Source organism: Heterocephalus glaber, unplaced genomic scaffold (assembly GCF_053883595.1).
Source record: "Heterocephalus glaber isolate CG9 unplaced genomic scaffold, H.glaber_assembly_v1.0 deba00000122, whole genome shotgun sequence".
NCBI lineage: Eukaryota > Metazoa > Chordata > Mammalia > Rodentia > Bathyergidae > Heterocephalus > Heterocephalus glaber.
Genome location: NW_028258138.1, coordinates 1,755,723 through 1,781,210, shown reverse-complemented (window position 1 = coordinate 1,781,210; position 25,488 = coordinate 1,755,723). Strand labels below are relative to the sequence as shown.

At 52.0% G+C, this 25,488-nt stretch overlaps 1 protein-coding gene across 3 annotated transcripts in view; it reads right to left on the bottom strand.

Moving 5' to 3' along the window:
- Trappc10 (trafficking protein particle complex subunit 10) overlaps window positions 1-25,488 on the bottom strand; it is a 70,175-nt gene that overhangs the window by 26,823 nt on the left and 17,864 nt on the right. Inside the window, exons 3-7 of one of the 3 annotated variants that reach the window (XM_004842492.4) lie at window positions 22,122-22,257; window positions 12,275-12,471; window positions 8,861-9,056; window positions 5,103-5,214; window positions 3,741-3,988 (exon numbers count right to left, since the gene is read on the bottom strand). In XM_004842492.4, the coding sequence (XP_004842549.2) occupies window positions 3,741-3,988; window positions 5,103-5,214; window positions 8,861-9,056; window positions 12,275-12,471; window positions 22,122-22,257 (889 nt within the window). Of the gene's footprint in view, window positions 1-3,740; window positions 3,989-5,102; window positions 5,215-8,860; window positions 9,057-12,274; window positions 12,472-12,909; window positions 12,929-22,121; window positions 22,258-25,488 lie in introns of those variants that run through there. The other 2 variants (XM_087208036.1, XM_087208025.1) reach the window with 2 other exon arrangements.

The window sequence follows — 25,488 nt, the reverse complement described above, 5'->3', positions numbered from 1 at the left end:
TCCAAACTCCTACAAACCACTCCAAAGGCTTCTGAACCACTTAATCAGATATAGTCACAGAACCACAACCCCACTCCTCCAGAATTAATTCTTTGTATTAGTCAGCTTTCCTGTTGCTGGGACCAAATACCTAATACCCACAACTTAAAGGAGAAGATAGCTTATTTGGCTCATGACTTTAGGAAATTCAGTCCACAGTTCAAGGCAGGAACATCACGGCAGAGGAGCAGAGGAATGCTGCTCACCTCATGGTGGCTGGGAAGCAGAGCAAGGGGACAATGGCAGAGAGAAGCCAAGGACCAGATATAATGCCCAAGGTCACACCTCCAATGACATAGACAGAAGTATGCTTTATTATTAATCCCCTAGGCAGCACTCAAGCCAAATAAGCTGACAGTCCAGCTGTTACATATCCAATAGCCTTCATTCACAGCCTCCCCCTCCCCTTAACACCACAGTTCCAAAGCCCTTCTCCTCAATGCCATCTAGTACTTCGCTTCTTTCTACCTCGGCCTAATGGGCCTCTTGTAAAAGGTTAGCCTCAGCCTCTCAAGGGCTCCCCACCAGCTGAGGACAAAATGCAACCTTCACACTCTGCCTCCCAATGCCTCTCAGCCTGGCCTGCCCACCCCGCCCTGGGAATCCATCAGCCCTGCCTGAATGCACTCCCCCACTGTCATCCCTGGCCACATCTACCTAGACAGCTCTCCTCACCTGCTCCCTTGATGAAGTGCAGTCTCCATGGGGGCAGGGATGCTTCTCTGTCATGTGGGCAGTCACTGCGACACACACACAGACTCAGTGGCCTTCCAGAAAATGTCTTCCTCACCTTATTCTCATGCCCCCCTCTGGTAGCGCTTTGCACATACACACATTGTCCTCTCTTGCACAGGAAAGCAGGTCTGCCAGTGTGGCCAAAAATGAGGAGGCCCCTTGGAAGCAAACTGATAGTGCCCAGTGAAAGCTCCAAATGGGTGCAACCTGACAAGGACAAACTCACTCATGAGATGCATGGATAAGGATGCACTGCTGTGATGGCAAGACTTCTGTGTCCAATGCTCGAGACAGGAGACCTCAACCGTGGCCTAACTCTACTTTAGAAGGCCACAGACTAAAAAAAGGGACCTTGAGGGAGCTGTGCTGGAGGTGCTGACAATCGGACAGCACAGAGCTAGCCACTAGTCCTTGTGCTACGCTGCCCCTCACATACGTCACCTTGCTGGGTCCTTACCACCCATTTGACAGCTGATGCTGGCCTCCCTCAAGGAGAAGAGTTAAAAGGGCAAAGTAAGTGGCTCACGGTCCCCAGGTACAAACAACAGAGCGGGGTCTGAACACAAGTGATTTTGGGGGCAGAGCTCACCTCCTGGCCTACACGTGTGCTCAACTGTCCTCCTGAGCCTGAGTCTCACACAAGAGCCCAACAATCAGACAGGACTGGGCAGATTGTACAGACAGGACACTCCTCTGTAAACAGCACTCATGTAACGCTGATCACACACGGGGCAAAGAGGGCCAAAGGGACCGTGGAGGCCCTGGCACAAGTGACTCAGGGAGCACCCAACGGTGTGAGGCACTGGGCACAGGAAACAGGCCATGAGCCGTAAGAAAGACAGACTGAGGAAGTGGACCGTGAATAGCGTGCTCTCGCCAGGACCCTGGCATGCAACTTTGTTCAGCTGCAAAGTGCAAAGCAGTCCGCTAACCATGACTTAAGCAATGGACAGCCTCTGCTCAAGGAAAAGTCAAGACAACAGTGACAAAAGGGAAAAGAAGCCACTAATGCAAAGTGGAAATGGGCCCAGGACAGCAGCGGACACCATGTGTTCAAAGTGAGCCTAGACACTCTGGGGGAAGCAAGTGATTTCTACAGCTTTCCTCTGTTCACAAGCAGTGATGACTTTCTGCTTGAGAATGCCAGAGGCATCACGGAATACAGGGAGGAGCTTGGCAGGCTGCAGGAGAAGGGCACTGCTTCGGCAGTGAGTCAGTAGGAGCACTAACACCATCCACGCACAGCTTGCAAACTCCAACACCCAGCACTCGGTGCACAAAACTGCCTAGCTGGGCCCCAGTGCTTTCGAGTAAAACCCTGGGCTTAGCCTGGAGCAAACAGCACCTCTGAACCGCCTGGACTCTCATACACAACCTGATAATTTTTTTGCAGTCAAGTAACAGGACAAAAGTCTCTAGCTCAGGTGAAAGCTCCAGGCATGAGACCTCAGAGCCCTATTGATGCACGGCAGCCTCAAAGCCCCACCCTAAGGGGCCAGCACCCAAAGCGGGCTCTCTGTGTCAGTGCTACTCTACGTGCCCAAAGGAATCTTGTTTCCAGGTGAAAAATAGTATCTTCCTCATCTGCTTGATTAGATTTCCAAGGCAAGAAAATTCATTTGATAAAAATTCTTAAATTCCTGACTTTGTTCCTCAGCTATGCTAGACTCGAAATAAGAATTTCTCCTTTAGAGATAAACTAAAATAATTTCACTTCACTTAGGTTAAAAAAAAAAGTTCACATCTTAACATGTTCATGATGGGTCTGTAATTTGTATGTCTTGCTGCCAGGCAGCCTGAACCACAGACGGAACATCATGACTCTCCCATCGAGTGGCTTTATTAATTTTTTTAGGAAAAAGACTAATAAAGGTGATTACATCCATTTGTACCGCCAGTGGTACAAGTCACCTGATGGGACAGTCATGAGTGTACCACTGGTGGTTCAAGCTGAAAGGAAGAGTATTTCAAACTATTAGGCCAGTTATTTAGTACTCCAGGGTACATAAAAATAAGCCGCTATATTATAAACTACTACCCTACCAATATTTCACCTAAAGATCCAACTGCTCTAAGGCCTTTTATAAAGTGACCCAACAATACGCCCCTTGGAGCCGTGGTGTGGGCCAGGCCGGGGCTTGGACCACCTGCTCCTGTGCCCAGGGGTTTGGGAGTCACTCAGCCCACTCAGGAGGTCTAATCTACCTGGATAGCAGGGTGGAATGTGCATGCGTCCTCTGAACTGTACAGAACATCTTGCATGTGCCCATGTGAGGCTTTCTGGGTAAAGAGGCCACTGAAACCCTTTCCTCACTACAATGTTCATGATTCTGTGCACAGTAAATGAGTTCAGTAGACTTTTTTCTTTTTTTAAAGAGGTAAGAGTTTCCTTAAGCTTTCCAAGCTGGCCTTGAAATTGCAGTCCTCCTGCCTCAGCCTCCCAAGCAGCTGGGATTACTGGCATGTACCACCATGACTGGCTAGGTGAACAATCTTTAAAGGCAACAAGTTCACTACAGATAAACGACTCAGCACCTCACTCTCGCTTGCTGGCTTCTTTCACACTTGTCTCTACACTAAGCTCCATGCCCCTTCTAACCGGGCATGGCTTGCCAGTGTCATCCACACTGCTGCCTGTGTCCATGTACCCATCAGCTACCGGAGAAGCTACCCTGAAACAACACCCACATCCGCACCAACCTGGCAGAGTGTCCTTTGCTGCCAGCCTCCAGCAGGAAAGGGCCTCCCTGTGTAAGCCAGGGCCACCTTTAAAGCCCCCACAACAAAGCTGACCTACCAGGCCCCTGAGCCTCAGCCTGCTGAGAGCAGACACTGCTTCTGAACAGTCGATCAGCGTGAGAAGTCGCCATGCACACAGCACACAGAGACCGGAGATGCTGGGGAGAGGCAGCCTCTCTCTGCCCAGTCCGAGGGCAGGGGCGTTGTCACGGGTGGGGCCGACTCACCTCCAGGAGCCGCAGCTCCTGCACACAGCTGTGCAGCAGCTCTAAGGCGCGCTGTGCCACCTCCCAGGGCCGCTGCAGGAACAGGAGCAGGGTGCACTGGCGCGAGAACAGGTAGCTGCGCAGGTCCAGCAGCGTGGCCTCCCGCCTCTGCATCAACTCCCGCTTCTCCATGTCTATGGGCTTGCGGAGCACCAGCCCATTCCAGCTCTTCACCGGCTGGCAGAAGAAAGTCAGCCAGTTGGCACCATCTAAATAAACACACACGAAAGGCGCTGGCACAGGCCCCCATCTGCCGCAGCTCCTGCTCCGCTCCCGGCCCGTCCTCTGCCTGTGCCTGGCCTGCCAGCACGCATGGCACAGGGGCAGCTCCCCCACAGACACCATACAGGTCCAGATCTGACGCGGACCCAGGCAGGAGCACACACTGCCTCACCATGCCCAGGAGGCGCTGAGGAGGAGACCGAGCCGCACAGGCCCTAGGGCCAGGTGGTTGCGGAGCTGGGGACACCACAGGCTCCATGTCAGGTGGGCTGAGGCGGCTCTGGGCCACAGCGGGGCTGGCGTGCACCTGCTCCCCTGATCGTCCTGACACACTTGCCTCCTGAGTCTCCACACTGTCCCTCCTCACTTCCCCAACTGGACCGGATCACACCCCGAGCAGAGCTCCAGAGGACAGGAGCGAGCAGAGGGGACAGCTTCACTTGTCAAAACCTGAGCAAGGCTACTGCTCTGAGCACTTAGCTCAGAGACCCAACTATGATCTGAGCCAACCACAACAGCACACACCTAATCCCAGCACTTGGGAGGCTGAGGCAGGAGGACTGTGAGCTTGAGGCCAGACCGGGCAACTTAGTGAAACCTCATCTCAAAATAAAAGAAAGTGAGCCTGGACCACTGGGATGCAGCTCACAAAAAATTCTTACAGGACTTAAAACAATCTACAACAAGTTATTCAAATTGTTAAATCTATTTTTCCCACTCCTACAGAAAGGTGCCACAGCCAGCTGGCTCTGCTGCCGAGGGAGGCGGCTCAAGGCCGGTGTGCAGCCATCACGGGCTGCGCAGTGTCCTGGCCGCCACGTGCCTCACCTGGACACACTCAGCCCCGCAGGGACGGGCCCTCAGCCAGGCCCTACTCCTGGGCACTCCCATCGTGTGCCCGCATGCTATGCCAACAGGCCACCCCGCTGCCCTGTGACTCTCCTGCCTCAGTCTCCAGAGGAGCTAGGATCTCAGGTGTGAGCCAGCCCATGGGGCTGCTGTCTGGATGCACATCCTCGCCCACATCCCCCTCTGCAGCCCACCCACTCCCATCAGACACGGACGGTCAGCGTGTGCTCTCTCGCTAGCGCAGCTACTCACCCCCAGCCCCGAAGTTGACGACGTACTGTGAGAACAGGGCGTCCAGCTCATCGTACTGCACCAGGGCATCTTCGAATTGCTGCAGCATCTCAAAGACGAAGGCAAGCTCCTCCTGTTCACCCAGAGAACACAGGTCAGCTCGCTGGAGCCAGTGCAGCCACGGGGTATGAGTGTGCGGCTCTGGCATGAGGCACATGGAGGGACAGGCTCGGAAAGAAGCAGGGAGACCTAGATGGCCCGAGAGCCAGCAGCAGCCCCGGGCACAATGGCCATGTCGTGCCCTGGGCCTTCCCTGCCAGGCCCGTGCGTGCAGCAGTGGTTTCTGCATCTGCGTGCTAGTCTCTGCTCGAGACCTCAGGCTCGGGCCTGGCCCTGGGCTTCCCACTCACCGTCCCTTCCCTCTGTGACCCTGCCACAGCACAGCCCTAACACCACCCGTGCCAGAAGACCAGAGTGCAGAACTCGGGCGACCAGCAGCTCCATCCCCATCCACAGGGCCCTATCCTCGCCAGGATGCCCAGCAGACACCTGAGGCTGCAGCCTACCCTGGCTCCGGCCTGCTGCCCTGCTCTACTCAGTCTCCCCCAGCTCTGCTGCAACTGCCCGCCCCCTCAGAGCCGAACCCCAAGTACTTACTAGGAAGCCAGGTCCTCCAGGTCCTCCAGGCCCCCGGGGCTGCCTCCTGCTCTCCTGCATCCCCTCTGGCTGCACTCACTTGGTGGTGGTTACCAAGGCCCCTCACTCTCCTCACGTGGGCTGCCCACGCCACCCTCCCCTGACCTGCAACATCTCTCTACTCTTCCTCAGGCCGCTGTGGCCCCACCAGGCAGGCCTCCCTCAGCATCTACATCAGCATGGCTCTCTGCCACCCTTGCCCAGCACTCTGCAACAGCCATGCCCGTGGCCTGCCATTCTCCACTCAGGGTGACCTAGTTGTTATGCATGTCACCCCAGCACCCAGCGGTTCCGGGCACACGCAGATGCTCAATGTTTGTTGAATGACATGGTCACGGGTGACTTTTTTTTTTCTGATTTCCATTACTGCACTAAAGCCCGTATAGCAGACATGCATGCAGTCTACACACTGGCATCTGCAGACACTGGAAACTGCTTCCACCTCATGTGAGTGCCCACAGCTCGAGACTGAAGGCCTGGGTGGTGCTTGCTGGTAGGGATCCAACCCGGACACCCACACTTCTGGCCACAGCTGGGCTCTTGGGACAGCCTGCACCGCAGCTCCTCAGCTGCCTCCTTATCTGGACAAGAGCTCTCGGGCACAAGGCCCTGTCTGCCTGTGCAGAGGTCAGTGGGCTGTGAGGGGCAGCTGTGACCACCAACCATGCCCAGAGGAGCGGGGGAGGAATTGGCCAGGACCCCCGGCCCACTCCTTCCCGCTCCTGCTGCCCCCCAACACAGTGGGGCATCCTGACCTCGCCTTGCATTTTCTTGTGAGAAGGAGCACTCCAATAGGTTAATTTTTTCAATTGTGATAAAATACATGTAACAAAGTTGATCACTGGAACCATTCTGAAATGTCCAGTTCAGGAGTGTTAAGTACACCCACAGCACTGTGCAACCACTTTCCAGAACCTTTCGTCGTTCCAAACTGAAACTCGGTCCCCACTAGGCGAGTACCCAGCCCCTGCCCCAGCCCCTGCCCCAGCCCCAGCTCCTCTTCTACTGGGCCCTGTGGGAACCTGGGAGTCTGTCCTCTCACTAAGCACAACATCCTCAGGGCTCATCCATGGTGCAGCGTGCGTCACAGAAATGCTTCGCTTCCCTTACCTTCCCTTTTCATTTTGAACTAATTTAGAAATGTGGTCCAAAAATACTCCAGGATTTTCATCTAAGCCCTGTTCAGCGTCCTGTAATGCTAACACCTCACGTAACTATATACTGTGATCAGAACCAGAAATTAACATCTGTACACCACTGCTTCCTGAACAGTCCTTACTGGAATTTGATGAGTTTTTCACTAACTGCTGTTTTTCTTCTCCACAGCCTGCACAGACCCAGTCGCTGTCCCCAACCTCCCGCCATCTGGGAGTTTCTTCCTCTGCCCTTCCTTCGGGACCATGGCACCTTTGGGGAGTGCTGGTGCTGTTTTTCTCGTGGCCATCGTTTGGGCTCCCTTGGTGCTTTTCTGTATGATTTTCAGACTTGTCTCTCTCAGCACACTTGACAGCCTCATTGCATGGACACTAGTCTTGACCGAGCCAGGCCATCCACCAGGTCTCCCACAACGTTTACAGCCCTCCCCGGGGACAGAGCTGGGAGACTGCAGGGCACCACCCGGGACCTGTGCCCACCACTCTGGCACCCGTCGGCATCCTGGCTCCAAAGCTCCTACTGTGCCCTTACCTGAGGGAACTTTGTGTTTCTCTCCTGCATCTGCTCACTGGAATGCTCACGGGAGAGCTGAACTTCTCCACTAACCTCCTTAAAACAACTACTTGTTTCCATCACACAGAAGCAGGGATGTTAGCTTTAGTGCCTGGGCAACAACCCACTCTGTCCTTATGCATCTGGCCCCTGGTCCTCAGCAGATTCCCCAGGGTGGAGCTCGCGTCCTCAGGTGCCCGATCTCCGTGACCCTCCTCACTCCTGGCCCCACAAGATCTTCCAAGCCCGTCCTGCATATTAGCCACCCCGGCCCTGTCATCAATCATCCTTCCAAGGAGCTCCGATCCCTGTTAGCGGAGGATGGAGTTTAGGAACCAAGACCCAGCACTAGGCACTCCCCTTGCTACCAGGACACCCGCAAGTCTAGGCCTGCGGAGGACCGACCCCCACGCACATGTCCACAGTCCCGTGCATTCTGAACCCATTCCCGCCTCCCCATCCCTCCCTCCACGGTTCACACTGACACCTCCCAGCCCCACACCCTGGCTTCCTTTAGCCCCCGCCTTTCTGGTCTGTAATTCCAGCAGACTAAGCCTGGTGACTTAAGAGAAGACACAGGGCAATCAGAAAGGTTTACCACCCAACAATCGCATAGCAAATTATTAACACATTCCAGTCCCCTCGCATGTACCAAATAATCCACATATTCTGAGAGAGCCTCAGAATAAGAAATCAAGATTTCTAATCAGAGTGGTTCTTTTGTTTATGCAAAGTGCATTCTTTCTTCAGAAATTAACACACAACTGCCATCTGGGTAAGAAATTGTGCCTTCTCTGTCAAGAGATGGAAAATAAGGACAAGGGACCCTGAGAGCAGCACTCCTGCCTCCATCAGTATTCAGGGAGTCCATGCCCCCAGGGGACCATTTCCCATTCCTCTGTTCATTTAAGACTTTCATCTTAGAAGGGAAAGAGCTGATTAAAATTAATTTTTTTTCTCGGTACCAGAGATGGAATTCAGGACCTTGCTTGTGAGGCAGGCGCGGTGCCACTGAGCTAACGCCCGGGCCCTAAACTTATGTTTTTTAAAAGCCTGAACATCTGGGTAAATTACAGTGAAGAACTAGCATAACACAATCTTCCGCTGGAACCCAGGTCCTGACACACAGCCATGGAGGACGTGTCCCCAGAAGCCACCCTTCAGCCCATGGCCCCAGGCTGTGAACAAGCACCTGTGTCCCGGCTCAGCCCTCCCGGCCGAACTCACAGCAGGCAGACACCCAGAGGCGCCCACCGCCCTCTGGGGCTTCATCAGCTGAGCTGCGGAAGGGAAGGCCTGCTCTGGCTACTGCACATTGTTCTGCACACCGGGCCGGGCCATGAGAATCCTCCAAGGAGGAGCAGTCAGCCAAGTACCTGGACCATGAAGTAGTCGCAGAAGCTCCAGCCGGGCTCTGTCCTCTTCTCCCGCAAGGTGCGCATGTCGTCCTCAAACTTGCCTAGGTTTTTGGTAAAAGACATAAGAAGCAACGTCCTGAGTTTGGTCAGGAAGGCATTCCAGGATTCCTGAGTTCGAGAAGAGTCCTTCAAGGGGTCGGAGAGCACGACACACCTGCAAAGACACAAAGGCCTGTCTGAAAGGCAGATCTCTCACCTGGCACAGGAGGACCGCTGCAGGCCTGGATGTGGCTCCAACTCCTGCTGCGGCCGCGCTACGATACCTTTTGCCCTCCCGCACCCCCAGGCACATACTCCCGCTCGCTCTGAGGGCCCTGGAGGCCCCTGCCTCCCTCCTGGCCGGTCTGCTGCTTCCCAGGCTGGGCCCTTCACAGGCAGTTACCAAACACGCGGCCCAAGCCTCACAGCAGGCTTCCCCACCCAGGCGCAAGCGTGGTGGGTACAAAGGCACCAAGTAACCCTACTACAAGAAGCTCCCAGTGCTTGGAAAGGTGCTGTATTCAACCACTGGGTGCAAATGGCACCTTCCTTTAGCCTTGCAAATAGTAACTGAGAAGGAAGATGAACAAATCCGAACTCAGAAATGGTTTTGAAATCTTGATACCATGAGCTTCAACACCTCTCCTTAGCGCTATTTTACCTGCACTACCAAGAAATAGGAAAATGAGTTCCATGTTCTCCACCCCAGCACACCTCCTATGGAGAGTTGGCTAAATCCAAGCAATCACATGTCAGCAGACAAAAAGCAACACAGCCTATAATTCTGGCACTCAGGAGGCTGAGGCAGGAGGTTCTTGAGTTTAAGACCAGCTTAAACTGAGTGAGACTTTGTCTAAAAAAAGAGAAAAAAAGCAACACAGCACACAGTCCACCAGGAGGTCATCAGAACCAAGAAGAAAACTGAAAACCAGCCACCCAGTCACTCCATCCCAGATACAGATTATTCCCTGACGGGCAGGGTGCCCAAGGACAGAAGGGACATATTTGCTCTCCAAGCTGCCGGACCTGCAGGTTCAGGAGTTCATCCCTGCAGCGTTCGCAGGGTTGTGGTCAGCAACACTACTGCTGATCAGACTGAATTCTCTGCATCCCACGGAGACAGAGACAGAAACTGCCATGCCAACCACCGAGACTGCAGCTTCCTACAAGGACCCAGTGCTTATCAATCAGACAACATGCTCACCATACTCCACCCTTTACTAGGCCCTTCAACTCCCACCACTGGGTCATCCTCTTTTTCCAATAAAAACAGTCATGCTTTGGACACTCATAGCACATGGTCCGAGGGAGTTAACTGAGTAGGGAGGCCAGAGCTGCCACAACAACAGTGCGCACAGGCCTCGACCACCAGAGCTGCGGCTCACAGGCCTATGGGGAGGTGTGCAGCGGGGACTCGGCAAAGCACTCACTGCCCCTGAGCTGGTACTCTGACTCAGCAGCACTGCCAGAGGCTGACAATGCACAAAACCTGGAACTGAGCAATTTCCTTCAAGGAATTTATCCTAAGGAAATGTTCAGGACAGTCACAACATCTGAGCTAGAAAGATGTTCACAATATTGTTGTTGATGACAAGTAAGCAATAAGCTGTTAGCCCTGCAGAGGACCACAGGAAGACGTGGTACGTTAACGCTAGGGACTAGTGTGCACTCACTGACAGTGACAGTACAGAAACCATTTACTATTCAGAGACCTTTACCATGTGGTAAGTGAAAACAGCAGGTATAACATCATGTACAGGATGGTATCAGTTTAACACACACGTGTTTACATATGCATAAAGAGAAAGAGTCTAGAAGACACAACACAATACTAGTAGCATACATTTTCTCTTTACTTACTACCTTTCTCTAAAAATTCTGCAAAGAACACATAACACAATCAAAACTTAAACACACAAAGCTCAGAAAAACAGTAAGTGTCGCCAGGCATGGTGGTACATGCCTGTAATCCCAGCACTCAAGAGGCTAAGGCAGGAGGATAGCTGCAAATTCGAGGCCAGCCTGAACTACAAGTGAGTGCAAGGGCAGCCTGAATTACACAGTGAGACCCTGCCTCAAAGAAAGAAAGACAGTAAGCACTTCAGGGCTGTGTGTTTCAGTATTTTCAAAGCCAGAAATTATACTGTGCAATGAAACGACTGTTCTGAGCAAGTATACTAAATTCAAATTTATTAGAACCTGAACCAGTTTTTTATGTTAAAAAATAAAAAAGAGAGATTTGTTTAAAAAAAAAGTTTTGCAAAGTAATGAAAACGAAAATGGTATAAGGCATGTTTAACCTGCAGAGAATGAAACATTAAAAATTTCAGTATGTTGAATTTAAGCATAAACAACAGTATTAAAAGCTGAGTTAGTTTAAATGGGCTCAATAGAAACATACCTTTGTCAATTAGATAAAAATTAATCAGACTTGGAAGGAAGCACTACACACTTCGAAAAAAATCATCGTAGACCTTGAACGTGCCCATATTCAGACTAATGCGCCTTGTATCTCACTTACTGAACACAGGCTTGGCAAGTGCTGCCTCTGCTTCTGTCGTGTCCCAGGGCCTCTGAGCGCTGCCTAGGCCTGCGCCCTGCCCACCCCGGCTCAGGGCAGAATTGTGAGCACGCTCGAGCCCTGGGAAGCACAGTTTCATGTAGCATCCGTTAACATGTCACACTGGTCTCTTCAGGCTAACTGATGAAGCGTGACTTAAGAAAAATTGCTACAAGTCCAGACTGCTTGAAAGTGTCCTAAAATAAGCTGGAGTCAATGAGGCTGCTTTGAACAGTACCACATGCCAGGACTGTGTAGAGCAGGAAAAGCCCACCCCAGCTCTGCCCGGAAGGCCTGTGAGTCCTCTGGGGTGACGATGACACAGGAAACATCATGCCGTGAGACAGAGGTACAGCCTTGGCTGCAGCACTCCAGGCTGCCTCCTCCTGTGCTCTCTCGGCACTGGAGCCCCTGCCTCATGGTGGGCACCAGATGGGGGACCGAGTGCTGGGGTGAGGTCAAGCACCAGCCTGCAAGGGCCAGACCTCAGCAGTGTGGCCGGCTGGGGGTAGCAAAAGGGGAGGAAGCAGGCACGGCAGGAAGCCAGGCCCGGTCAGCACACAGGCACTCCTACCTAGTGCTACAGGAGCAACAGAGCAGTCCCCACAAACAGCACAGTCTAGGAACCCGCTCCCCGCCAGCACTGCAGGGCACCTCAGGGCCAGGCTTCAGAGACAGGCCACCATGTGGTCTCCCCAGGCTACTGGCCCTGGGGTTTCTCCTGCCAGCCACACACTTGGGGGACAGGGCCCAGCCCCTCTGTAGGCCCAGGAGGTCAGGGACCTGCATCTGCCCCACACCAACCAAAGGAGGTGAAAGAAGGGTGCACTTACCTGTCGCTTTGCTTATTACAAAAGTCATTTCTTATTTTGTCCACGATGGAAGTTCGGGGAAGGATGTTGGTTTTGTTTTTTTTCTTGGCATCATTTTCAACTACCACTATTAACCAGTCCACAGAGCTGTGTGCTTTCAGAATATTCTGCCACTTGGTGAGGTCATCTTTTACTGTAGCTTTGTACACCTCTGTATCCTAAAAATACACAAGTCACTGTGAAGGTGAGTTCCTCAGTGCCCTGCAGATTACACAGCAATGTGTGCGATGACAGCCAGGGGCCACAGCATGCAGCTCTCCCTGAAGGCAGCACCCCGGGGGCTCTGGGCACCAGGAAGGTCTCCAAGGCAGCACTGTCCCTGCAACAGGGAGGGACGGGGCAGCCTTGATCTGCTGCAGTCAAGGCTCTGGGCCCGAGCACATGGGATGGCCATACTGCCTTTGCCAGCCGTGAGCCTGGCGGCGGTGCACTGGAACCCCAAGCCAGCTCAAGTTGCTGCCTGCAGGCCTCGGCTTTCTGAGAGCACTGGGACCTGCTGCAAGCCGAGCCCAAGGCTCCCACAGGACACAGCAGACGCCCACATCTTCCAGGGGGAATGCGAGGGAGGGCCCCGCACCTCAGCTCCCTCCACACACCCCAGCTCACGGACAGCAGGGCTACACCGCCACTCCAGTCAGCCCCTCTCGTTCAGTCCTGATGCCGGCCTGCGGAGAAGATGTCTCTGCATCAAAGCAATGGCCCAGCTCAGGTCTCCCACAGCTGAATACCCAGGGAACCAGGTATTCTTATTAACTATAGCTTTATTTATCTTCTCTTTTCTCTCTTTTTTTTTTGGTGCTGGGAATCAAACCCAGGGCCTTTTGCTTACCGGGCAAGTAGTGCACTGCTGAGCTACATCTTCAGCCCTGTAACTTTGTGACCATCCTTATGCATTATAAATCTAATCTGCAGACTCTATTTCCAATTATATTTAGAAAATCTAAAACCAAGATACTTCACTCATTTAAATATGAGCATACTCTCCCTCTTTTCCTGGTTCCCCTTTATTTTCTGCCCCGAACTCTACATTTCCGGTCCCTGCTGAACAACGCTCACACCACGTGTGCTGATGTGACTGACCTATGAATGAGTGCTATCTTAAACTACCAAGTCCCTCTTCTGACTTCAGTTACTACGAAGTTCCAAAAGGCAGTGCATACATTTTTTTAACCCTGATTTTAAAAACTATATATCCTGGTTAAATTAGAAACAGATAAGCCCCCAAAGGTCTTTAGTTAGAAACAAGAGAGGAACACCATCTTGCCAAACTCAATGTTCTAACTGGCACTAGGAAGCTACCCACAGGCTCTCTAGGAGGGCGGGTTAGGTTCAGGTTTTACAGTGCTAGTGTAGCATGGAGTCTCAAGAGCCCCAAAAACACATGCGACTGAAGCAAAACCAGGAGATGGAGGGTGTCCGCCCTGTCCTGCTCCTGCCCCTCCACAGTGCCAGCATGAACTGCCCCAGGGGGCTGCCAACGCCTCTGGCCTGCTGCAGACCACCAGGCACTTCCGTGGCCACCCAGTGGCCCCTGGGAGATGCATCTGGCTGCAGGCTCTCCACATCCTCACAGCCAGGCAGGGTGGGGCGGGACGATGACACCTGTGGCCCTGCCTGGCCAGTGTACAAGGATCCACAGAGGGGCCCCCAGAGCAGAGAGGATAGAGGGAGAGCAGACTGCCGAACAGCAATCAGGAAAATCAGCCCACATGAAGCAGCCGCCACTCCCCACAGGGAGCAGACACAGAGATGTCACTGGAGCACACGGGGGACCCTTCAGAAGACTCAGCTGAGCCAGGAAGGTGAACAGCACTGGGGAACAGAATGCAAGCTGGGAGGGCAATGCATCAGGACAGGAGCTGAGGAGCAGAGCCCAGGGCAGGGCCCCAAGCCCACGTGGAGCAAGGGGCAGGCACACAGCAGGCCTCCCAGGTTCAGAGCTCAGCCACACCAAGGAGATGCCAGCTCCAGGTGGCATGAGAGGGTACACAGCAGAAGCTGTGGGACCTCAGGGGACATGATGAAGGAATTTGAGGGTGTCCAGGGGTTCCAGAGACTAAGCAGGACAAAGAGGGGGTCCCTGTCAGAAGCAGGGCGGGGGGCCTATGCTGGTCCAGGGCAAGGTAGCCGAGGGCAAGACAAGGCCCACCTGAGGGAAGCAGGCCACAGAGGCCGGAGAAAGGTGACTCCCAGGGGCTGTGCCAATGTGCAGCTCACAGAGAGTGGGCAGCAACAGGAGCTACAACCACACAGGAGGACACCGGGGGTGACCTGCAGGGCTGGGCAGTAGCTGGACCATGTGTGCACACGTGTGTGCATGCAGACAGCGACATACAGAAATGAGCATCAGTGCAAACATGCACACATGTACACCCACGCACACTCTCCAGCAGTGCCCCCCCAGCCCCAGGTCTCGGAGCACACTACTTCCCCTTCCTTGGGGAACAGTGGACCCGAGGGTTGAGACATGGAAAGGACAGGATGGCCCTGGACGCCCCATGTCTCTGAGAGTGCTTGAAGAAGAAGGACATTTCAAACAGTCACAGAAGCCACGTTGGGACAACCTGAGTATCAAAATAAATAAGGATACTGCAGTGAAAACTAGGAACCCAAATTCATACAGTGCCAACCAGGAAGTGCTTCCAGCCACAGGGAGTACAGACCCAGATATAACCACCACCTGGCACAACCAAGGCAAGACCAAGAAACAAAACCACAAACTAAGTTTTCAGTGCCCTGCACCTAGGCAATGGGGCAGCAGCCCAGCAAGCCGGGACAGACAGGGCCTCCAAGGGGCTCCAAGGGCTGTGCCAAGCCTTGGCAGAGACAGGGAGAAGGTGAAGGACAGCGGACCCCATGTCGAGACACAGAGCAGAGGGACAGGGCTCCCATGTGGCCTGGGGAGTGCAGAAGCCCAGTGCTCCAGGGACTCATGAGCAAGCACATGTGAGAACCACACCAGTGGGAGAAAGCCATTAGGCACAGCACAAGGCATACACACAGGGTGGGACCAGGGCCTAGAGAACACAGGACAGTCTTGCTGTGCAGTGAGGCGGTGACTCCTGCACTCATTCCTGTTCCGGACCGACCACGTCGAAAAGCTGCAACCATCCCAGCACTGTGAGAGGCTGAGGCAGGTGGACTGAAAGTTCAGCCTGAGCAATTTAGCAAGTGCTTGTTTTAATATAAAAAGGCCTGGGAATGTAGCTAAGGCCCTGGGTTCAATTCCCAACATGGCAACACCAAAAAAAGCTACAACCAAAAGAGCCAAACTTAGTGACTTCAACTGAAGCAAGCTCAGAAAAATTGAGAGGAATACAGTAATACCTAGCTAGCATCAAACAGATAAAATTCACAGTGCCTGCCATCTAATAAAATGGCCAGCAAGCAAGGAAATAAAAATATATGATTCATAAGAAGTAGAAAAATCAAGCCAGGCGTGCAATCCTGGGCCTAGCACTCAGAAAGGCTGAGGCAGGAGGATCACCAGTTTAAGCCCAGACTGGAAAACTTGATGAGACTGTCTCAAGAGAAACAAAAAGCACTGGGGAGGTAGCTCAGTGTAAAGCCCTGGGTTTAAACAGACACTGCAAGGCAGAGGACTGGAGCAAAACAGGAAGCAAAGGACCCATGTGGCACTCCTAGAGATTAAAACTACGAAGCTGAAAATGAAAAACAGACTGGGCAAAGCAAGAGCCATCTAGACAGTGCAAAAGAAAGGATCAGTCAACATTAAGACAAGCACCAGAAATCATCCAAACACAGCACAGAGGAGGCCCAAGAAGACAACACAACCCTGGTGAGCTGTGGGCTGCAGGTGACCACAGATGGACCAACTCATGGGTCAACGAATCAGTCTCCACCTCCATATCTGAAAAGACGAGACACAAAGACACCTACCTGAAGAAATGATGACAACTTTCCAAATTTAATCAAAATTTTAGTCCGACAAGCTCCAAAACCCCAAGCACAAGGAAGATTAAGAAATCTATTCCAAATCAAATCAATCAAACTGTTAAAAACCAGTGATAAAGGAAAAAAATCTTAAAACCAAAGGAGAAAAGACATTTCTGTTCCAAGTAACAGAGACAAAACAATTGTTTTTTCAGGCAAAACAATGAAAACCAAAGCCAGGGGAGTAACATCTTTAAAGTTCTGAGAAGGAAAAACTCTATCTAGAATTCCCTATCTTGTGAAAATATTCTTCAAAAACGAAGGCAAAATAAAGACCTGCTCATGTATACAAATGCTGAGAAAACTGAGCACCAACGGCCCTGCAGTACAAACCCCTAACCCCTAGGTGGAAGGAGACCCACAGCAAACAGAAGCCCGCAGCTGCACAGCCAGAAGAGCAAGCAGCGACCAGGCAAGATGCGGCACCAGTCCTGCTCTTCATCTGCCTCAAGCAGCTGCAGCTGCAGCACCAACTCACTGTAGGGTCCACAGAGCAGGTGACGGGGAGCCCCAGGCAGAGCCTACACTGCCGCTGTGCACAAGGGAACCACTCCCGCAAGGAAGACTGTGCCACGCTGGAGAGCAGACTCCACCCCGAGGCTGCTAATGAGGAACACAACGGTGCTGCTCTTGCTGTGGTCCTAACACTATGAGCTTACCGCAGATACTTTCTAAGTGAGCAGTAGTCAAGACTTTAATTTTTTGAAAGGCTCCATACTAGAATGTCATTTTAAGGGGAAAAAAATCTCACTCATAATGGCCATAAAAACTAAACCAAAGAACCAAAAAGGCAAGACTTCTAAAGGCCACGAAAAAGCATGAAAAATGGAGATCACAGGAGTGCAGGAGTCAGGAGTCACGACTGTTAAAATTCCTCTCCAGTGGAACAAATCAAGGCACCTTCTCACCTCCTTTCCTGCCGCTCCAGCTATCTGTTGGTATGTAGCCAGCCACTCAGGCTGCAGTGGCTTCTGTACTCCTTAGCTTGGGGACCTACAACCAGGGCACAGCGGGACAGGCGGCCTCTGCACCCACAGTGGCATCGGCGGTACTTTTGGGCTGGGAGGAGACCATCTGAGGCAGATTCTGGTGGGAGCTGGGTGGGCTCCAGGGCTCTGGGCACCCTCCCCAGGGTGGCCTTCCCTGGGGGTGTCTGGCTGCTTGGGGTGCAAGGTCACGCATCCCAAGAGGACCCAGCAGAAGGCATGGTACCACCTGTTCTGACCGATTTGAAAATCACAGTGTCACTTCTGCAAACCAGAGGCCACCCAAGTGCAAGTGGAGGGACCTGGCCGCTCACCAGAGGAAGTCACTAGAACGCAGAGAAGAGCAGGCAGGACCAGACACATCGGTTCCAGCCAGTATCAGGAAACACTAACTCGCACCCCTGACCTCAGAAGAGAAGACACGGACTATCAAAGAGGTTTACTCTAAGCGAACAGATAGGCACACATATAAGACAAATGTAATAATTACGAGTCTGATTTGGGCCAGGAACAGGCAATGATCAATACAGCTGAGTGTACACTGCATGCAGATCCTGTACTGTAGATGCAGCATGCTGAATTCAAATAAAGATGACACTTCTGATAAGCGGGAAAACCAGATTAAGACTGAAATGGTGCTAAGCTAACATGCTGCCCATTTAGACGGGAAAATTAGATCCTCTATAGCCTCCACCTCACAGCTCCTCCCCTGAGAAAAGTAACCTAACACTACCAGATCAAATATGTCACAAGTAATAAAATAATTACAAGAATACATAAGAGAAAAATTAGTCACTATCTTCATATAGACAAGATACAAGAGACACCCTCAGCAAGATACAATATCTAGAAACCATGTTTGTAAATGACAGATTTCAGTTCATTAAAATTTTGCTAGTTCAGAATATGTGTGCCAGATGACTACACCTGCACCTCTTTGGAGAAGCTAGAGAGACGGAAACACCACCAACAAGACTATCACACCACTGTCCGCTAAGGACAGCCCAGCGGGCAAGAGCTGAACTACAGACCCTAGCAACACAGTCAAGGAGAGCCCACAGACACCTACTGCCACTCCACAGTCCAAACACGCAGGAAAGGTGTTCTCAGATACACATGGCACAGCCACAAAGCCGATCACGTATTAGGTCCCAGAAAACGTTAAGATACATAAAGCAGAAGTGCTATGACCAAAGCTTTCTGATCACAATGCCAGAAAACTTGAAAACTTTTAATGTCAATGTTAAAAAACTTCTCTTTCTGGAAACCAACAAATGGTTAAACTACTGGGTAGAAGGAGAAACACAAATAGAAAATAGAGAATTTCTGAAAAATAATGATAAAACCACGGGACATATTTAAAGTAATAGTCAGATGAAAATTCATAACTTTAAAACTTAAAAAAAAAAAACAGAAAAAGTGCAAAGCAAACCATAGACAACAAAAATAAAGTAATTTTAAAAATGAAAAGAAATTAATGAAGTATAAAACAAGCTAACAGTAAATCAGACTAATAAATAAAATCCTGGCTCTTTAAAAAAAAAAATCAATAAATTACCATTAGTTTAATGGAGAAAAAAACAGAGAAAGAACAAATACACAAAATAAGAAATAATCACAGGAAAATTCAGGCCACATTTTCAAAGTCAAAAAATACCACATCTCAATGAAAATAAATTTTAGAACTTAACTGAAATGCATACTTTCTCCTAAAAATACAGGGTATTAAAATAACAAATGGCTGTAATCAACCAATTTTTAAATTTTTTTTTAAACCAATCAATTTTCAGAAAGCTGTCACAGAATTACCCTACAAGGAAGTGCCTGCCCAGCTGGTTTCACAGAATTCCAGCAGACCTGAAAGGCCACACAGTTATCAGGAAACACAAACTGCTTCAGAGACAGTCAGTAAGTGAGTGAAAAGGTCCTCATGTGAATCAAGTTCAACACTGATACCTGACCCTCCTGAAGACAGCACAGATGCAGAAAATCCTAATGTGACCAGACTCCAACATGAAATTAAGAAAACAAGACTCTGAGCAGGTGGACTTACAGCAGGAACGCAGGCCTGGTTCTATGTAAGAGAACACAACTCAACATATCACTAGACATGAGGAGAAACCGCACAATGAGCTCTCTGAAAACACCTTTGATAAAACTCTCCTCGTATTCCTAGTAAACACACTCTAGCAAATGGGAAAGGACGGCCACTTCCTCCCCATGAGCACAACCTCAGTCCAACAGCCTGCATCCTGCAGCCCTCCTAGGAAGGCCAGACAAGGCCGAGATGCCCACCACCTCCCCTCGCCTACTGTCTGGCAGTGTCTTAGCCCAGCGAAGACGATTCCAGCCATCAGAACTGGCAAAGAAGCTGAGCACAGGAGTGCCCACCTGTAATCTCAGCACTTGGGGAGGTTGAGGCAGGAGGACTGCAAATTCAAGTCCTCAGCTCAGTGAGATCCTGTCTCAAAATTCACAAGAGGAGGGAGGCAGGGATGTCATTCAGTGGCACAGTGCCCCTAGGTTTGATCCCCAGCATTACAAATAAAAAAGGCAGGAAGGAGAAGCAAAGTCCTCTCTTTGCAGAGGACATGACAGGGTATCTGGAAAACCCTAGACTTTGGAGCTTAGAGAATCAACAATAAAACTAATTCACACAATCAAAATATTCAGCAAGGTTAATATGAAAATAAGTCAATAGTCTTCACATACATAAATATAATTAGAAGATACATTTACAATAGCAATAAAGTAATATAAATTTAAAAAGAAATGTTGACATGTATGGAAATATCAGTGACTCCTGTTAATCTGTACATTAATTAACATTTGTCAATAACTAATAAAAAATAAGCCACAATAGAGAAAGAAAAGAAGATAAAAAGCAAGGAAGGAGAGGAGGGAGGGAGGTGGAAGGAAGGAGTGCTGCACCCACAAAGGGGGTCTCAGGCCGCCCAGCAGGTCCTGCATACTGTCAGTCATAAACACAACTCAATCCCCTCACAGAGAGCTGAACCAACCAAGAGTGGCGAACAAAACCGTGGAAGGGATGCGCCGAGGGAGGACTCACCAACCCCACACCAGCACCCGCTCCAGAAGTGCACACTGCGCTCAGCCAGAGCTCCCTCAGTTTGTTTTCAGTCCTGTGTGTTTAGCGATTTGCATACCATAGGAGTACATATGTCGGTGCCGCTGAGCACAGATACAAACACGGAAAAGAAGAGCAAAAGCGAGCCCGTGGGGGCTGGCTACAATCGCAGGCATCGGCATCAGCTCAAAATCTGTACAGCACATCTCTCCTCAGCTCTGTCTACAGGAGGGCCAGGGAGCAGCCACACTCTCCCAGCAAAAAGCAAAAAGCACGCCACTGCCCCAGGGTTAGTGCCCTGAGACACATGAGAGTAGTGCCCAAGGGCCAGGAGGACCCTGCCATGCCAGAAAGTCAGAATGCACCCACAGCAGGTAGGAGCCAGCCACAGGGGCCCTCAGGGGGCTGACCTGGGGATCAGAGGAAGGGGGGGGGTGTGGCTCCGTCTTAGCAAAGAGTGGTCCTGGAAAAAGAACTGCCACTGCAGGATGGAGACAGGGTCCTCACAAGGTCTTGCGTGGACCCTAGGCACAGCTTACTGGTCACTCAGGGAAAACAGGAAGCTGACCATGAAGAAACAGACAGCTCCTTGGCCAAGCACTTGAATGCTTGGATGCAGGGTCACGGAGAGAAGATTCCGAGCAGCAGGCCCAGGATGGGCACTCAGCCTACGCCATGGCCCTGGGCTGCAGGTACAAGCTGGAAGGTGGGAGGCATCCCGGGCCACACTGTGTGCACACACGACATGGTTCATGTTAAACACCCCAGGCAGAGGGGCCACTGTGAGCACCTCAGGAAAAACTGTGAACGGAAAGTCTAAGCAGTTTGCCCACTGACAGTCTCAAGTGAGCTACCCTACTCACCGCCCGTCCCATGCAACTCCTCCAGAAAAAGGCACAGGGCACAGCGTAGGAGGAGCCAGGCACAGGCCTCTCGAGCCCTGCCACATTAAAATCATGAAAACAATCTCCAAAGCCTCAGATTTGGCCAATGGTCCCTATGGGCAGTGCATACCCACCAAACACACACTGCTGAATGTTAGTTTAGTGTGGCTTTGTTAGTACTGGGGACTGAACTCAGGGCATTCAGGCTGAGTGACAGAACTCCCCTCTGAGACAGTGTCTCGTTAAGTTATTATGCTGCCCACTCGGGTCTCTAATTGCTGACCCTCCTGCCTCCTGCCTCCCGCATGCCAGGACTGCGACAAATGCCACCACACCTGGCTAAACACGAACTGGCCCACGTTTGCACCACACAGTGATTACATCCTCTGGGGAGTCGCTACATGTACCTAACACATCTTAATGCTGTTTTAATTAGTGAGAACAGGAAGAAATGCCCCTCCGAATGTTCTCTTCACTCAGAGCAGAAGAACTCTGTCTGAGTTCATGAACACCAACGCTGCAGGACACAGGAGGCTGCAGCTAGCAGCACTGAGTCCTGGACGAGGAGACAGACAAGCTGAAAAAAGAAGGGTTGTTGAGGACAGCAAGGGCTAGGACGGGGAGGAGAGCCACTGTGTGAAAACGAAACTGAAAGGGCTCGACAGTTCAGGCTGCACCTGGCGGCCTCCAGGGCACAGTGGCACCGCCCCTAAGACTCAGGACAGGGACCACTCCGCTCGGGGTGCTGCGCACGCACGGGACAGGAGCAGAAACACGTGGACAACGTCCTGTGCAGGGAGTGAGGACAGGGCGCCCCCACAGAGCCCAGCCCAGCCCAGCACTGGCCTGAACCCAGCCTGCACACACAGCACTGCCCTGACGGAATAAATACTCACGCAGCACTCGGTCCAGTAAATGTGGAGGAAGGGGAAGGTGAGCAGAGCTTTGTTTCCTTCTTTGGGGAGCAGCTCCTCTTTGAACGGAACAAAGTTGGACTCGAGGTGGATCATCTTGGGGGCCCGGCCATAGGACCTAGAGAGAGTGAGAGTCAGGGGAGCACAGCCAGCCAGGTTGGGCAAGGAAAGGGGTGCAACAGTAAGTATGCAGTGTGAGAGCCGAAGCGCATGCCCTCCCATGTTACACCTGCACGCACTCTGTCCAAAACACTGCGCGCACAGCTGCATGCCACCATGCGGGTCCAGCCTGACGGAGGCCGCACTCCGCTCTCCAAGCAGGAAGCAAGTTCCCCAGTCAAAGTGCAGTCCTGGGCCGGGGATTCAGCTCAGTGGCGCTGCCACCTGCCTCGCAAGCGCAAGGTCCAGAGCTCCATCTCCAGTACCAAATGAAAGTGCAGTCCTGAGTTACCCAACCCTTCGAGGGCACTAAGGCTTAGGGCAACCTGTACTAGCCAAGACGTGGGATTATTTGCTGAAAAAGAACAGGTGGCACTCAAATAGAGGGGTACAAACCCCTCTTTCCATCTCAACCCAAGAAAAAAGCCACAGAGCTCACGCTAAGCCTCCTCCAGCTCACCTAAGGTCAGGGGAGGAGACAGCACTGTTCCCTGTTTGCCCACAATGCCAACCTTGCCACAGGCATCTCTGCCCCATTTTTCTCCACCCCCAGTAGCTGCCTTTTTAACACCTATGGTTGGATTTTAATCCAATCTAAGGTTGCTCTGTGTGCAGTGAGTTAAGACCAATCATGTTTACCACAACTGTTAGTACCTGAACTTAAGTATTTTCTTATAGAATGTATTTAGTGTGTAGGCAACTGATGGTAAAGGAGAAATCAATGAGCAGTGCTATGCATATTGGAAAATGAACTGGTGTTCCCAGACATCGCTTTTCTGGGCACACAGAGGGTCCCTGCTAGGAGTCTGCACACCCAGGAAATGGAGGCTCACTACGAGCGTGTGGCTGATGAGACATCACTGTTATGCCCTTACTTGTTACATCTGACAAACTCTTGGATTTTCTCTTTGCAAGCTCTATTTCTTCCCTGTGTCACTTGTGAGATATAATCAAGTTTTCTCTCTCCCCTTTTTTGATCTGTTGGCTTGAAAGCGTAACCATCTATTTCCACTCTATTGATTACATTTTTTACTTTAAATATCCTGCAAGCGACAAGCTATGTCTTATCTAAGGTTAATCTTGAATTTTTCGAATAAAGACTAAGTTAAGACAGGTGTGATGATGCACACCTGTGATCCCAGTACTCTGGGAGGCTGAGGCAGGAGGGTCTCAAGTTCAAGCTTGCCCTGGGCAACTTAGTGACGTAGCAAAACTCTGTCTCAAAAATAAAAAGTAAACAATGGGACTGGGGATGTAACTCAGCATGGAGACCCTAGGTTCAATCCCCAGTACCCACCCATCCCCAGAAGAATGAAGCCAATGTTCTCTGCAGGAGAAATTGTACCCGTTAGTTACTCACAGAGGCACAGCTCGTGAGCTCAGGAGTCTGAAGACACTGCCGTCTACTGCAGCGCTCCCCAAGTGCAGGCAGCAGGCCCTGCCCCTGCCCCCGCCCCACAGCAGGGGCCTGGGTGCCTCAGCTGCCCAGTGAGGCTCGGGAGGGGCTGTGCCCACGTCCTCCTCTCACGAAGGGGCCGCTGCTGAGGAATGCTGGTCAGAAGGACAGTCCCTCAGTGCATGGGTGCCGCGCGGGCGGACTGTGTGCCTGGCTCTTTCCCCTCCCTCCCCTCCTGACCCGGCGTGTGACTCCTCTGCATCCTTGTCACCCAGCGGGCTCCTTGGCACCCTGGCCACCTCCGGGAAGCTCTGGGTCTGCTCTGCAGCTCTCTTGCCCTGCCCACCCCTGAGGGCAGCGGGCTTCACCTGCATCCTCAGCTTCAGCTACTGTCACCACCTCTCAGCAGCTGCCTCCCAGCTTCCGCTTCAAGCCCAGGCTTCCAATGTGCTTCCCTGCTCTTCGGCCATACAGCCGTTCTGCTGCGTCTTCTGCCTTTCCAGGATCCTCTTATCAGAGTAGTAAGGACCTACTGTAACACCCACTCGCTCGCTCGGCACGGGAAGCTTGTGGCCTGTGGTGCACACACACCCTCCAGCCAACCTTCTGGGCCTCCCTCCGGCCTCCAGGGCTGCCCCGCCCACACTCAGGACACTTCACAATCAAGGTGCTGGCAAGGTCGGCTCGCTCTGGAAGCTCGGTGGCAGGTTTCCCACCCCCGCCCAACTGCCAGGGGCTGCTGTACCTCTGCCTCCATCTCCCCTGTGTACCCGTCTTCTCCCTACCTCTCTTCTAAGGACACTATTGGATTTGGGGTCCCCTTTCATCTCATGCTCACAGTAAGCACCTTCCCTTACTAACAAGGCAGCTGCAAGAAAGGGTCCCATTTCAAGGTTTCAGGAGAATGTATCTCTCCTAAAACTGCACATTTCCTTTCCTAAGCTAGATGGGCACCTCCCTCACCATCTTCTGTGGAAGAGAACACGGCAGACTTTCCCCGGGGCCACCAGCTTTCCTGAAATGAGGACTTCTCTTGCGTGGGCACATGGGTCCGGCTGCAGACTTCCTGGACCGACCTGTCCCTGTCAGGGCTTAGATTTGGGGGCTTGGCATGGTCCTCCTCCCCGCCTCCTGCAGTGCTCGGACCCTTGGGTCTGGAGCTTCCGTGACCACACGCCGATCCTCCAAGCCCCTGGACAGGTGGGCGAGAGCTGCCCCCCACTGCACAGACAGGGTGGGATGCTGCGCTAACTGCCCCTTGTCCACACCTCTGCCAGCCCCCCTCCTAGCCCTGGTCTCATCCTTGCCCTCCAGGCCTTGCATGTCGCCATGTGTCCTAGACTCACCTCTGCTCATGAAACCTAGTTTGGGGTTAAACTTTCTTGGTACTTCTTCCCCAATTTCTCCACCTGTCCTCCTCCCAACACTGCATCCCAGCTCTCAGCTGCTGTGGTCTCTCCCCACTCTGTCTGCTGTGGTTTGAATGTGTCCACCGGAGCTCAGGATGGAAACTTAACCCCAAAGGGACAGGAGCATGTGCGGGCGTGGGCTCCGCCCCAGCCCTGGCCCCATGTGATGTCTTCCTGGGTGGACTGCACAGGAGAAGGTCCTCACTGGGCACCGTCCCTCAACCTTGGGCTTCCTAGCCTCTGGAACCACAAACCACATGAATTTCTGTTCACAGAAACACCAGTCTACGGTGTCCCTCCACAGCAGTGCAGCACCGGCCAGGCACTGTCCAAGGGCATCCGTGCTGTTTAACTCTTTACTCTCACTCCGTGGGCTGCAGCACAG